This window comes from Camellia sinensis, chromosome 5 (genome assembly GCF_055761805.1).
Source record: "Camellia sinensis isolate YWXY chromosome 5, ASM5576180v1, whole genome shotgun sequence".
NCBI lineage: Eukaryota > Viridiplantae > Streptophyta > Magnoliopsida > Ericales > Theaceae > Camellia > Camellia sinensis.
Window position 1 is genome coordinate 97,247,269 of NC_138965.1, and position 14,488 is coordinate 97,261,756.

General features: G+C 37.5%; 1 protein-coding gene across 1 annotated transcript in view; it reads left to right on the plus strand.

The window, feature by feature from the left end:
• Window positions 1–14,488, plus strand: part of LOC114314852 (uncharacterized) — a 22,655-nt gene continuing 8,167 nt past the window's right edge. Inside the window, exon 1 of the mRNA XM_028261372.2 lies at window positions 1–257. Within this exon, the coding sequence (XP_028117173.2) occupies window positions 173–257 (85 nt within the window). The 5' untranslated portion in view covers window positions 1–172. The remainder of the gene's footprint in view (window positions 258–14,488) is intronic.

Here is a 14,488-nt window from a genome sequence, read left to right on the forward strand (position 1 = left end):
CTTCCCTTTACTTTTCCCAGGAAAATGGCACCCATTGGACCAGACACTTTTACATTGTTAAAGAAGAATACCCTTTTTCTGAACCTACAGTTTTCTTTTCTTTTCTTTTTCTTTTCCATTTCTTTGCAAAGAAAACCCCATTCTGTTCTACATTTGAGAGTTTTCTGTGGCGATGGAGAAGCAGCTCTGTTGCTTTCAGTGGATTTCTCTCTTCTGTAGTCTAATGCTTGCAGCTGTTGTTTCTTCAAAGCAACATGGTAATCTATTCTAGCCTTTATTTTTTTTATTTTTTTTATTTGGTTTGTTTAATTGTATTATCATAGCATCTGCTCAAAATCTCTCTTAATTCATGTTGGTTTGTTGATGGCAATTAGAGATATTGTTTGATTTGATATAATTATTTTAATAGGTTCATTACTTGTACTGCTAAATGGATGTCTATGCTTGGTGCTTTTAATTCTTTGAAATGGATGCTTTAAAAAATATAAATAAATAAAAGCTCTGTGGATATTCTCCTCTGTATGAAGGTATTTTGCAATTAAGTTTGCTGTACTAGGGGGAAATGTTAAATGGTGATGGGTTCACTTTTATATGCAAGAGATTTACATTTGACAGTGATCAAGCATGAATTTGGAAGAATAAATGAGTATATATATGGGTCTATAGGATGAGGAAGGTAGATATGAGGATGATTAAGTTTAAAGGGATTTGCTTGATCACTCTCAATTTTAGGTGGACAGCATGCGTTATGATGCTTTCTCAGTGACATGACTCGCAATTTGTGTTGAAACCAATTTGGGATGAGCAATGGACAGCATGCGTTATGATGCTTTCTCAGTGACATGACTCGCAATTTGTGTTGAAACCAATTTAGGATGAGCAATACCTTTGTTTGTCATATTATTGGAATTGATTGCAATGGCACCAAAGTTGGTATTGTTTTTAAGTTTGTAGTTGAAGAAATGGTACTTCACTACTTAGTGAAGAGAAGTTGGGAGGGATATATGCTGCAGATAAAAGGTGTAGCACAAATAAATGATCTCTAAACTAGACAACAACATGCATAAATAGGCATGAGAGTATTTAAATTGTCTCCACCTTTGAAGCATATCCGAGGCATTCACTAGAGGGTCGACAACTCTTAACACTCCAAATAACAGGAGCTATGAACGTACACAAGGATAGTTGAGAGAAGTTAAACTTCTAAGATTAGCCAGTTTTGTAGTGATGAAAAGATGAGAACTAGGAGCCTGTCGTTCTGTGAGGCAAACTAAGTATACATAATTCTTAGGTCTGCATTGAATCTACCTTCTTAGACCCCTATCCAATGGGGGACTAAACTAGGTGTGCTTGTCATTTCTTTGGTTTTTTTTTTTGTTGTTGTCCATATGCCACAGGTGGAAAACAAAGAGAGGCAAGCTACTGATGTAGGGACGCCGAGAATGTTAAGTTTCTTGGCTAGCTGCATTTGAGTTCCATCCCCTTTGATGTGAGCCATCCCATATTTATGAAAAACAACTTGTTCACAAAGATAACCATAAATATCTAAAGCCACTTCCAAATAAAAGCATTTTGCAATCACATATTGTAATCAAACGCAACCTAATGCTTTGGAGGAAACTAGAACCCAAAATCCGCCATATGATCTCTTCTCTCCTCACTCATTTTCCCATTCTGAATTTGCACCTTCTCAATCCTATTACTGACACCAACTAAAAGGTAAAAATGGATGGTAATGCAATATTGGGTAAGGCATCTCGAATTAATGTAGATCTCCTCCCAACATAAAAGCACCCTTTCTTTCTGGCAATTAATCTTTTATCAACTTTCTTGACTGTCTTGATAACTTCATTTTGCCTGCTTCTTTGCCACTTCTTCATTTATTCGACCTTTCAGGAGGAAGAATCTCTATGATTTTTTGGGTAAATTACAATGACCTCCCCTAAGATTTGAAAAAAATATATAGCTAATCTCATAATTCTGACATAATTATAATACAATGACCTACCTTCCACTAACTATTGAATAAACAGAACTAACAATAGTTATGAAATTACTCTTTTTGCCTTCATTATCTTGTATTTTAATGGTTAAATTTAATTGATGTCTCTAACAAAACAGCCTTTAATCCCAAGAGAAACCCTCCACTGTTTGTGAACCTTTCAAAGGCGAGGTTTAGTTGTTTGTAGAGGGAGAGGAGACATGGGTTCGTCAATCTCTCCGCCAATACTCCATTGCCAAGCTACCACCTCTCTAGTGGCAATCCATTGCCTCTCCAGCGCCACTCCACATCTACCCCACGTCACATTAGTGGTGATGGCTCATGCCAAAGTTTCTCTCTCAGATGCAAGCATGACAACGATCACCAATGGCCACCATCGCAGCGATAGCCACTCCCACCTAGCTCCACCACTCTTTTTCTGCCCCCTCTCATCTTCTCAAAATAACCTCCTAAACAAACCCCTCTCTCCTTTGCTCTCATTTTCTCTCTCTCTCTCTCTCTCTCTCTATATATATATATATATATATATATTAATAAATTGTAAATGGTTGATTGTTTTATGTTGTTGTGGTGGTCGAAGTGGAGTGGTACTTGGTGGTGGCACGAATTGACAATGGTGGTGGCTAATTAAGGTGATTGGAGGCAATGGTGGTGATTGATTAAGGCATTGGGTTTGATGGTACTAATTGAGGCGATGGTGGAACTTGGGTAATTGTAGTAAGGGTGTTGTAGTGGCAATGGTGGTGGCGAGTATTGCCCATAGTGGGGTATTGGGAGAGAGAGGATGTGGTGGTTAGTAATGGTGGTCTAGCTACCATGGTGAGATGAAGAAGGGCGTTTGTTTGATGAGGGAGAGTAAAGAGATGAAGGGCGTTTGTTAGATGATGCGTGGATACAAGCATATTTAAGGGTCGAATAGGCCTTTCAGTTTTAAAATGTGATGATGTCATTCTTTTCCATCTAGTAAACAGACAGTTGACTAACTAAAGGGCGTACCCAGTATACGAAACTCCCACTTAAGTGAGGTCTGGGGAAGGGTTGACTAACTATATGGGTAAAAATTTTATGTAAATTTGAATTTGTGGGATTACTGTGTAATTATGCAAAAATTGTGCAACTAGCTATGATTTCAAGTTAGACCTATAAAATGTTTTCCAAAATACTTTTATATGGTTAATGGTTAATGGTACTTGTGGAGGTTGGAATTACCTCACACTGATTGAAAGCAAGATAAGCTGCGAGCTTAGCAATCCTGCAAGATATTAAAGGCTTCCTAACCTGGGTGGCCAAGGGAACGCTCCAACAGAAAATTTAGGTTGTGTTTAGTAGAGCTTTAGAATTATGATTTGAAAATAGAGTTGTATTTTGAGTTTGTGAGTTTTGGAATTATGATTTGAGTGTGAAAAATTTATTTGGTTTTGAGTTTTGAAAAGAGTTTGAATTGAGTGATGTGGCATATGATATTTGATTTAAAAATTTACAACTCATAACCAAACACACAACTCAAAATTCTATTCAAAGCACATAAAAAATTTCCAAAATATTTTTTATTTAAAATATAAAAATAGCCGGTGCCAAAAAAAAAAAAAAAAAAAAAACATGTATACTATTTCGGTCAACTGGCCGGACGTCCAGGAGGATAACCGGGTAGACATGTTTTGAAAAGTGGGTGTGGATGCAATTTTTGAAAGTTGTAAGCAAACACCACGTGCAAACCAAAGCGTGGAATTAAAGTTCCAAAGCTCTACCAAATAGAGCCTACACCTCTCATATCCATCATCTATTGACAAACTAATTTAGCCTTTTCAAATCATAAACACAAGAAAATTTAAATTTATTGATACTATTGTTTCAATAAAAAGACATGTACATGCATGAACTTCTACAATTGACATGATGAGTTTTCATATTTTGACATTATTTCATAATAATCTCATTATTAATATCAATATTATCAATAATCAAATACATCATTTTCAATATATACCGCCACACAATCATTCATCCATTAATCCCCCATTCGGTTACACAACCTAATACCTATTCTATATGAATTTTATTTTTGAAGAATCTCTTTTCACAGTTGCGAAATCAACCCCAATTCCACAAGCAAATAGATCAATGGATATGCGAGATCCTTCTTTGTCTCTACCAACTATCTACCAAGGCGTCATCAATTCCTTCTTTGGAAACTCATTGCTTGATAGCAAATAACATATGTAGTTTTGAACTTTTTTCAAATTCCATGTGGTTTACTGCTGAAAAATAAGAGGATTAACCTTTTTCTTGTAAAAACTAAAGAATGAATTAGTAGGATTCAAGTACTCCACACACAAAAAACTAGGTGTGTTCAGCTCGTGAAATGGTTGCTAATTTTTGGAAGTTGCATATCTCTGACTATGTAAAAGAGCTCAACAAGGTGGTGGTGTAATTTTATAATTTATGGTGCTTTGAGTTGTGAAATCCCACAAAACTACAAATTTATCACTATGTTAGGCCAACAAATTTATCTTTACCGGACAACCGATCCAACGCCCAAGGAGTTACGAAGTTTTTAAGAGAAGAAAAGAAGTGGCAGAGAAGTGGGAAAAGAAAAAATTGTAGGAGTGTTTTGTCTTCTAATGGTAGAATAGTGATTTGATTTGTTTTGAAGTTTCAGCAGGGGTTCAACTCTCTTTCTCAGTTGTGACAAATTGGTTAAAGTACAACCCCCCCCCCCCCCCAAAAAAAAAAATAAAAAATAAAAAATAAAAAATAAAAAACCCAAAACTTTCTCAGCTGGGAGTGTTGTTGCCCTTGTAAAGCATACATAGAGGTACTTTGCTACTATATGCAAGGGAAGTGATTAATTAGTGAACTAAGTTTTCCATTGAGTCGCTACCCAAAACAAGTTTGTTATATATGTTAAATCTGAGGCTAGAAATCAAATCTAATTTAGAGGATGAAATTGATGCATTTGATATGCTTCTTGCTTATTTGTGAAGTAAAAAAAAAAAATTTAATCTCATGAATTGTAAATGGAGTATCTCCTTCAATTGAAAAATAAATGAAGCTTTTCTACCAAATAAACAACAAAGCACACCCACCACAATATTAAAAGGAGAGTGTTCCATGGATGAACGATGCTTGGGCCTTGTAACATGAGTAACATATTGTAAAATGAAAGGGTATTTGAAGTATTCTACAAGTGAAATGCCAGAAGATTCACAGTTGAGGGCCCCATCTATTGTGGTCTTATCTAAAAAATATGTGACGGTGAATGTTGATGTTTGGTATTGTGCTCCAACTGAAGTTCTTCCGATTCTATCGCAGACTGAGTCAATTGGTTTACCTGAGAGGCGGAGAGATTTGCTGTTAGGAGGTTTTAGGGAAAGTGGTTCAGTTATTGATAAACGTAGAGGTCGTCTTAGCTTGTTTGAGATTTATGTATGCATAGGTGGTGATGGTGCTAGTGATGTTGATCCTGGTTCGTCAATTTTAGAGGTTGGTGCTATTAGGAAAGACGAAGTTGATAAGAGATGGTCCGTTGTTATGGATGGTCCAGAATTTTCTGATGTTTTACAAAATGTAATCATGAGTGTGAAAAAGAAGAACGATATTATTGTTGATGATAAGGGAAATGTAATAAGTAAATAAAAGTTTGAATGGTTACATAAGTAAAATTAATAAAATTTTTCATTAATCATGACAAGTGTTACATTTATATCAAACCATTCTCTCATTTTTGGTGACATTGCATCTAACCAACTATTGTCCCCATTAGTTAATAAAATACAAGGAATTCCTCCTATAAGGGTGAGATTTGGTTGGAATTTAACAAATATATAGAAGTCTCTCTGGCAACCTACTAAATTCTTCATTAGCTCTGTTAGGACTGTCTAGTATTTGATGTCGTCTATGACGTTGTAGACGGCTTCTTGATCATAGCCCTTGAAACTTATTCTGCCGGAAAAGTAGTCGTGTCGTCTGATACTTCTGGCCCAGGCGATTTTTCCTGTTCTTGAAGGTCCTTCAAGCTAGAAGGATATTGGGTAGATGAGCCGCTGTTATGGATCCTGTTATTAGAGGAGGAGGAGAGTTCTTCATTATTATGTAAATCGTGTATATTATTATTGTGTATTCCTAATCTAATCCAGTCGTCTTCATTGTAAACGGAGAGACAACAATTTTGACATAGCTTATATTTTACAAAATTCTGACTTACAAACAAAAAATTATTTTTTGCCCAATTTTTTACTTCTTCATTTAAAAAAGGAAATGAATTAAAGGGGCTAGTATATGGGGGCCTCTCTTGTTTGTAATGATCCCTCGAAAATATTTTTAATTGGGGGTATTTTGTGACGTAATCGGTGGGACATCTTTCTTTGCAGAGTGCAAGGAATTGTTTCGTATTCCCCGCCATAGTTTGTCTCTGTTCTTTGGACTTTTTCCCTTCGATTAAAATTCTCTTCATTCTATGAAATCGCCCCCTTTTTGTATATACTGTTGACTTGCTGTTGGAGAGTGGAGTTTTTCTGTATTTGGATGATAGATTCTCCCGTTGGTTCCAATGAGATTGAAAAATCTCTGGTTGGAGGTTTGGATCTTCTTTGTACATTGAATCATGGCATGAAAGTGAGGGTTTCCATCTTCGTGGAGCTCCCTTGCTACAAGTATGTGGTATGGAAGACAGGCTCATTGTAGAAAGGATTGGAGGAGCTCTAAGAGTTATTCTTTTGGGCAAAGGCATTGTGGGTATGGAAGACAGGCTCGTTGTAGAAAGGATTGGAGGAGCTCTAAGAGTTATTCTTTTGGGCAAAGGCATTGTGGGTAGGTGACAAAAACATTCTTGGCATAGAAAATGAAGGAAGCTTGGCGAGGCATTTTGTAGTGGTAAACAGTAAACTCACACCAACCGTACAAAGGCTCCCTATTAGCTAAAAAACCTGGTGTGAATGGTGTGAGTTGGTGTGATTGGGAGGAGTATTAATATCCCCCCTCCCTGGCACTGATCTGGGCCGTCCATTTATGTACTTGTGGACACGTGTATGGATGTAGTTAAAAGGAAGTCACACCAGGGCCTTGGTGTGAGTGGTGTGAGTACTTTTGATTCCTTTGCCGGATAGGGCTATACACGTGTCACGTTTGTGGTGGTTTGCGTGGTTGTAAAGTAAAGAAATTTTCAGCATGAGTGACATAAAGCAAAGGTGGGAAAATGATTATACTTTTGAATCATTTTGAATGGAGAATCTTCGTCCTTACTCACAGGCCAATTTCGCTATTTATTTGGTACCAGAAAACATTTAATGACAGAGAGGAATATGATTTTGCAGTGGGATAGCTATATTGTGGTGGTGATGTTTTCTGGTACCTTGTTTCGTCTCTCATTTTCTGTCTTTTTTTTTTTTTTTGTTGATTGTATTGGTATACAATGTTGTACTCCTTAGAAGAGTATTCCGAGAATTACGGACAGTTCACTCAAATGTGTGTAGATTGTTTTTTGATGTGGCAAATAGGACCGTGGGAAGAGAGTTGGCGGTTAGTTCCGACAAAGTTTGTTCGTGGGTACGAGAAGAAGAGGGCAAAAATATCAAAGCTAAAAGGTGTCTGAACAGAAGGGTTAACAAAGGTAACAGATCCTGTAGAAGTGTTCGGATAAAAGATTTGGAGTTTTTTTTTTATAAAAAATGAAAGGAGTGGTAAGCAGCCAATATCGGACTCCCCCTGCGTACCGAATGATAAGGACACTGGCGGTGCGGCCAGTGGATATAAGCGTAGTTACTGTGGTCGTGCACCTTTTAAAGCGGCGTACATTCACAGACAGTACATTCAGAATATTTCCCTATATATTAAGAAGACTAAGAGGGGAGTAAGGAAGTTGCAACTGTACGATAAACAATTAAGGGATGTTAAATTTGATAATAAAGGTGTGGGGGGATTGCTAAATGGTATTGAGTTGGGTAATAAAAGATCTGACCGTCAATCAAATAAGATCGTGGTTGAGGGTATAAAATTAATTGGAAATGTTCAATTGGGACAAGAGGCTAAAGAGGAAGCTGTGGTCCACCACGTCTTGTTTTTCTTCATAAGTGATAATAGTCCATCAGATTCTGTCCCCACACCTGACAAGATATTTATTGGAGTTGGTAAGGGTAATCTTGAGACTTGGATTGTTGATCCTGACCAATCCAACAGGTTTCGGATACTAAAGAAAATGATATTCAAGCTTGTTGGTGGCAAGGACGAAGATTCTCCATTCAAAATGATTCAAAAGCATAGTCATTTTTCCGGCTTTGCTTTATGTCACTTATACTGAAAATATCTTTACTTTACAGCCATGCAAACCACCACAAACGTGACACGTGTATAGCACTATCCGGCAAAAGAATCAAAAGTACTCACACCTGGGCTTGGGTGTGACTTCCTTTTAACTACATCCATACACGTGTCCACAAGTACATGAATAGAGGGCCCAGATCAACGGAATTTGGGGGGGGGGGGGCGCTGGTAATATTAATACAGCGCCCCCCCAGTCACACCAACTCATACCATTCACACCAGGGCTTTTTAACTAATAGGGAGCCCTTATACGGCTGGTGTGAGTTTGCTATTTACCACTACAAAAGCCTTTTTCCTTTTCTATGCCAATAATATTTTCCTCACCCACCCACAATGTCCTTGCCCAAAAGAACAACTCTTAGAGCTCCTCCAATCCCTTCTACAACTGACCTGTCTTTCATACTACATACTCGTAGCAAGGAAGCTCCACGAAGATGGAAACCCTCACCTTCATGTTATGATTCAATGCACAAAGAAGATTCAAACCTCCAACTAGAGATTTTTCGTGTCTCACTGGAACTAACAGGAGAATCTATCATCCAAATATAGAAAAACTCACTCTTCAATAGCGTCGACAGTATATGCAGAAAGGGGGAGATTTCATATAATGGGGAGAATTTTCATCTAAGGGGAAAAGTCCTTCAAAAAGCAGAGACGAACTATGGCAGGGAATACTTGTAGAAGCAAAAACGGATGAACAATTCTTTACACTTTGTAAAGAAAGATGTTCTACCGATTACGTCACAAAATACCCCAAATTAAAAACATTTTTGAGGGATCATTACAAACGAGAGAGGCCTCCATATACTAGCTCCTTTAATTCATTTCCTTTTTTAAATGAAGAAGTAAAAAAATTAGGCAGAAAATAATATTTTGTTTGTAAGTTAGAATTTTGTAAAATATGAGCTATGTCAAAATTGTTGTCTCTCCGTTTACAGTGAAGACGATTGGATTAGATTAGGAATACACAATAATAATATACATGATTTACATATTAACGAAGAACTCTCCTCCTTATCTGATAACAGGATCCAGAACAGTGACCTATCCACCCAATATCCCTCTACCTCGAAGGACCTTCAAGAATAGGAAAAACCGCATGGGCCAGAAGACTCGGACGACACAACTACTTCCCCGGCAGGATAAGTTTAAAGGACTATAATCAAGACGCCGTCTACAACGTCATAGACAACATCAAATACTCGACAATCCCAACAAAACTAATGAAGAATCTAGTAGGTTGTCAGAGAGACTTCCATGTATTTATTAAATTCTAACCAGATCTACCGTTATAGGAGGAATTCCTTGTATTATATTAACTCATGGGGACAGTAGTTGGTTAGATGCAATGTCACCAAAAATGAGAAAATGATTTGATGTAAATGTAATAGCTGTCATGATTAATGAAATTTTTTATTAATTTTATTTATGTAACCACTCAAACTTATATTTACTTATTATATTTCTCTTATCATCGACAACATCGTCATTCTTCTTCATACTCATGATTACATTTTGTAAAACATCAGAAAATTTTGAACCATCCATAACAACGGACCATCTCTTATCAACTTCGTCTTTCCTAACTGCACCAACCTCTGAAATTGACGGACCAGGATCAACATTGTGAGAACCCGTATTTAATTATTCTTAAAAGAAAATTAATTAATTAATTAATTTTATTCAGAGTCTATCTAAAATATATATATTAGTGTATAAGTTAAATTAATCCTATTAAATTACTAACAAAGACATTATTAAGAATAATAATTTTGTGGGTATTTAATATTTATTGTTTATAAATTATTCTAAGGATTCAACATGATAATTATCTTTGCTAAATAACTTAGTTAAAAACCTTAGTGTGTTAATTTTAATAAAACCCCCCCCCCCCCCCAAAAAAAAAAAGAAGAAACTTCATTAATTAGATTAAACAAGCTACAATTAGCAAAATACAAATAAAACAAAAAAATAAATGAAAATAAAATAAAATACTATGGGCAAAAGATAGCCTCTACAAATCTAGGTTAACTCCTACACCAACAATTCTAAACTAGGCAATTTTACATAATAAGCATACAAAACAATTGGTTAGCCCAGTTTGTAATTCCCTCAAAACCTCTAAAACAGCCAAGGAAAGTCTCTCCTCACAATGGTTTCCGACTCCCACGTGGCTTGGAAAAGCCCCATGAATCGCCACAATACCCTCACAAAGACAACAGTTTCCTGCACACAATGCCCTAGCAGCTGCACCGACTCTTCCCGATAGATCCTCCAGTCTTTGAAGTCCACTGACCCATCTCTCTTCACAATTCTGTTTGGATCAAGCATGATATACTGAAGGCTCCAAATGTCAAAAAGGTTGCCCATCCTATCGGTGAAACCATCCAGGAAAGGGCCTAGTTGATATAACCAAGGAGTCACTTGCCTTAAAATTTGGACAGGTCCTATGTCGGCACCTACCCAACTCTCAGATTTCCAAGCACAACCTCCTAGGGAATAAATTTTAACATATACAAATGAGCCAATTTGCAGCCCATTTCGAACATCCCAATTCTCAAACACGGCCCCTATATCTCCAGTGCTCTCATCAGTATTGCCCTCTACAGATTCCTCTTCGGTGTTAGACTCAATCACAATTATCTCCAATGGGTTGTCTCTTCGGGTTCGGGTTCAGGTTCAGGTTCAGGTTCAGGTTCAGGCTCGTAGTCTTCTATTGGTGCAATTTCTTCGGGTTCTGACTTAGACTCATAGTCTTCTACAGGCGACTCCACTTCCTCATAGTTTGGTCAGATGATTCTATGTCATAGTTTCCCACCAATTCTTCCTCATTATAGTTAATATCTGATGACCTTGGCATCCTATAATTAAAAAGGTTTTAATTTAGTTAAGTCACAAAAAATTACAAGTTAACTTAAGATTTTCTTAAACGTAAAAAAAATAATAAATTGCTACCCAGTTTCCCACCGATTCTTCCTCATTAGAGTTAATATCTGATGACCCTGGCATCCTACAATTAAAAAGTTTCTAACTTAGTTAAGTCACAGAAAATTACAAGTTAACGTAAGGTTTTCTTAAACGTAAAAAAAATAATAAACTGTTACCCATGGCCCGAAGGTTTGAATCTAGGCTTCGATACCAAACTATGAGGAAGTGGAAGTGGAGTCGCCTGTAGAAGACTATAAGCTTGAGTCAGAACCCAAATTGCACCAATAGAAGACTACGAGCCTGAACCTGAACCCGAAGAGATTGCACCAATGTACAACCCACTGGAGATAATTGTGATTGAGTCTGACACCGAAGAGGAATCTGTAGAGGGCAATACTGATGAGAGCACTGGAGATATAGGGGCCGTGTTTGAGAATTGGGATGTTCGAAATGGGCTGCAAATTGGCTCATTTGTATATGTTAGAATTTATCCCCTAGGAGGTTGTGCTTGGAAATCTGAGAGTTGGGTAGGTGCCTACATGGGACCTGTCCAAATTTTAAGGCAAGAGACTCCCTGGTTATATTAGTGCCCTTTCCCAGATGGTTTCACCGATAGGATGGGCAACCTTTTTGACATTTGAAGCCTTCAGTATATCATGCTCGATCCAAACAGAATTGTGAAGAGAGATGGGTCAGTGGACTTCAAAGACTGGAGGATCTATCGGGAAGAGTCGGTGTAGCTGCTAGGGCATTGTGTGCTGGAAACTGTTGTCTTTTGAGGGTATTGTGGCGATTCATGGGGCTTTTTCAAGCCACATGAGAGTCGGAAACCCTTGTGAGAAGAGACGACTTTCCTTGGCTGTTTTAGAGGTTTTGAGGGAATTACAAACTAGGCTAACCAATTGTTTTGTATGCTTATTATGTAAAATTGCTTAGTTTAGAATTGTTGGTGTATGTGTTAACCTGGATTTGTAGGGGCTATCTTTTGCCTGTAGTATTTTTTTTTGTTTTATTTGTATTTTGCTAATTGTAGCTTGTGTAATCTAATTAATGAAGTTTCTTTTATTATTATTATTATTATTATTACTATCCTTGCACATAAATATAATAATAATGATAATAAATAAATGAATAAATCACAAATTACTAAAAATTCCATTGTTCAAATAGCTGGACGAACAAGAAATAGTAATAATGGTAATGGAGTGTTTGATGGCGATGTCGCTCGAATTATACGCGCAATTGCCGATAAGGTAGGTAATATACCACCTCGAAACCAAGATCAAAGCAAATCTGAAATGATAGCAAAATTTGAAAAGCTACATTCCCACAAATTCCTTGGTGGATCATACCCCTATGAAGCTGAAGCTTGGTTAAGACAAATTAAGAAGTTGCTAGATACTTCTGACATCCGAAATGAGCAACATAGAGTGATTATGACAGCATTCAAATGGAAGGAGAAGCAGATCATTGGTGGGAAATGATCAGAAGTACTCAACAAGTAAAGACATTAACTTGGAGACAATTCGAAGACCTATTCATGAAAAAGTATTTTCCTAACTCGCTAAGACAATAAATGATTCAAGAGTTTCTCTAACTGAAACAAGGAGAAATGTCTGTTACTCAATATGCAAACCGTTTTGAGGCTCTCTCACGGTATGCTTCAGCAATAGTAGCAAATGAAGAGGATAAGGTTAGACGATTTGAATGGGATTTGGACACAGACATTTGAGGAAGATTGATAGCAGTGCAACTTTTTACCTATGCTCAAATGGTGGATCGAGCTTTAATTGTGGAACGAGAGTTAGCGGATTCAGAATGCAATTGAAATCAGCAATCAAGGAACAATAACCAACCACGCGGAGGAGGTCCAGTCCGCAACACCAGAAACCATCATGCACCAGCACCTTATGCCGGAGGGTTGCACCAGCAACAAAGGCAGAATCGAGGAAACCAGCAAGGAGGAAACTTTGTAAATGAGTGGAAAGGAAAGTGTTTTAGATGTGGTCAACAGGGGCATCGTCAAAGTGAGTGTCCTCAAGGTGGGGAATATTTTATGGATCAACGAGGGGCACAACAATACAACAAATTCCAGCCAGGACAAGGTTCTAAGCCCACTCAAAATACTCAGACCAACAAGGGGCAGCCACAACGCTCTAAGAATGTAGGCCGGCCAAGAACACAACCACAAGGAGCTGGAAATGGAAAGAAACCAGGAGGGATTAACCAACAGACAATAGGAAGAATGTATGCTCTCCAAGAAGAAGACGATGTTGGTAACCCATTAGTAATTCAAGGTATGTTAATCCTTATGAATTCTTGGGTTAAAGTATTGTTTGATTCCGGAGTTTCGCATTCTTTTATGTCCACTGCATGTGTGGCAAGTTTGGGTTTGGAGCCAGAAACGTTAGAGATAGCTATGAGTGTTGCTTCACCCTTAGGTGGTCAAACCCAAGTAAACCTAGTATGTAAATCTTGTGAACTAGAAATCTCCAGTTCATACTTGATATGTGATCTAAGAGTGATTTTGACGTCATCCTAAAAATGGACTGGTTGTCAGTTCATTGAGCCATTATTGATTGTTACTGTAAGACGGTGACAACATCCTCCCTTAATGGCACGAAAGTTCAATTTAAAGGAGATAGACAAGATTGTTTAACTCCAACGCATTGCAAGTCGCGGTGGTATGATCAACTAACTAGATGGTTGGCAAGCTTAATTTTGGAAGACAAAAATTGAAAGGATCCAAGATTACACAGTGTGCGAGTACGCTGACATTTTTCCTGACGAATTACCGGGATTACCCCCAAAATAGAATGTAGATTTCACGATCAAACTTCAACCTGGGACTTCACCAATTTCTATAGCACCACATCGTATGGTGCCAGCTAAACTTCGAGAATTGAAGGAGTAATTGTAAGAATTGTTGAATAAAAACTTCATCCGACCAAGTATGTCTCCATGGGGAGTGCCAGCATTATTCGCGAGGAAGAAGGATGGAACCTTAAGATTGTGCATCGATTATCGACAACTAAATTGAGTCACCATTAAAAATCAATATTTCTTGCCAAGAATTGATGACTTGTTCGATCAATTAAGAGGTTAAAAATGTTTTTCCAAAATTGACCTTAGGTTGGGATATTACCAACTTCATGTCAAAGAAGAAGATATACCCAAAACTGGGTTTTGAACCCGTTATGGCCACTATGAGTTTGTGGTAATGCCATTTGGTTTGGCGAA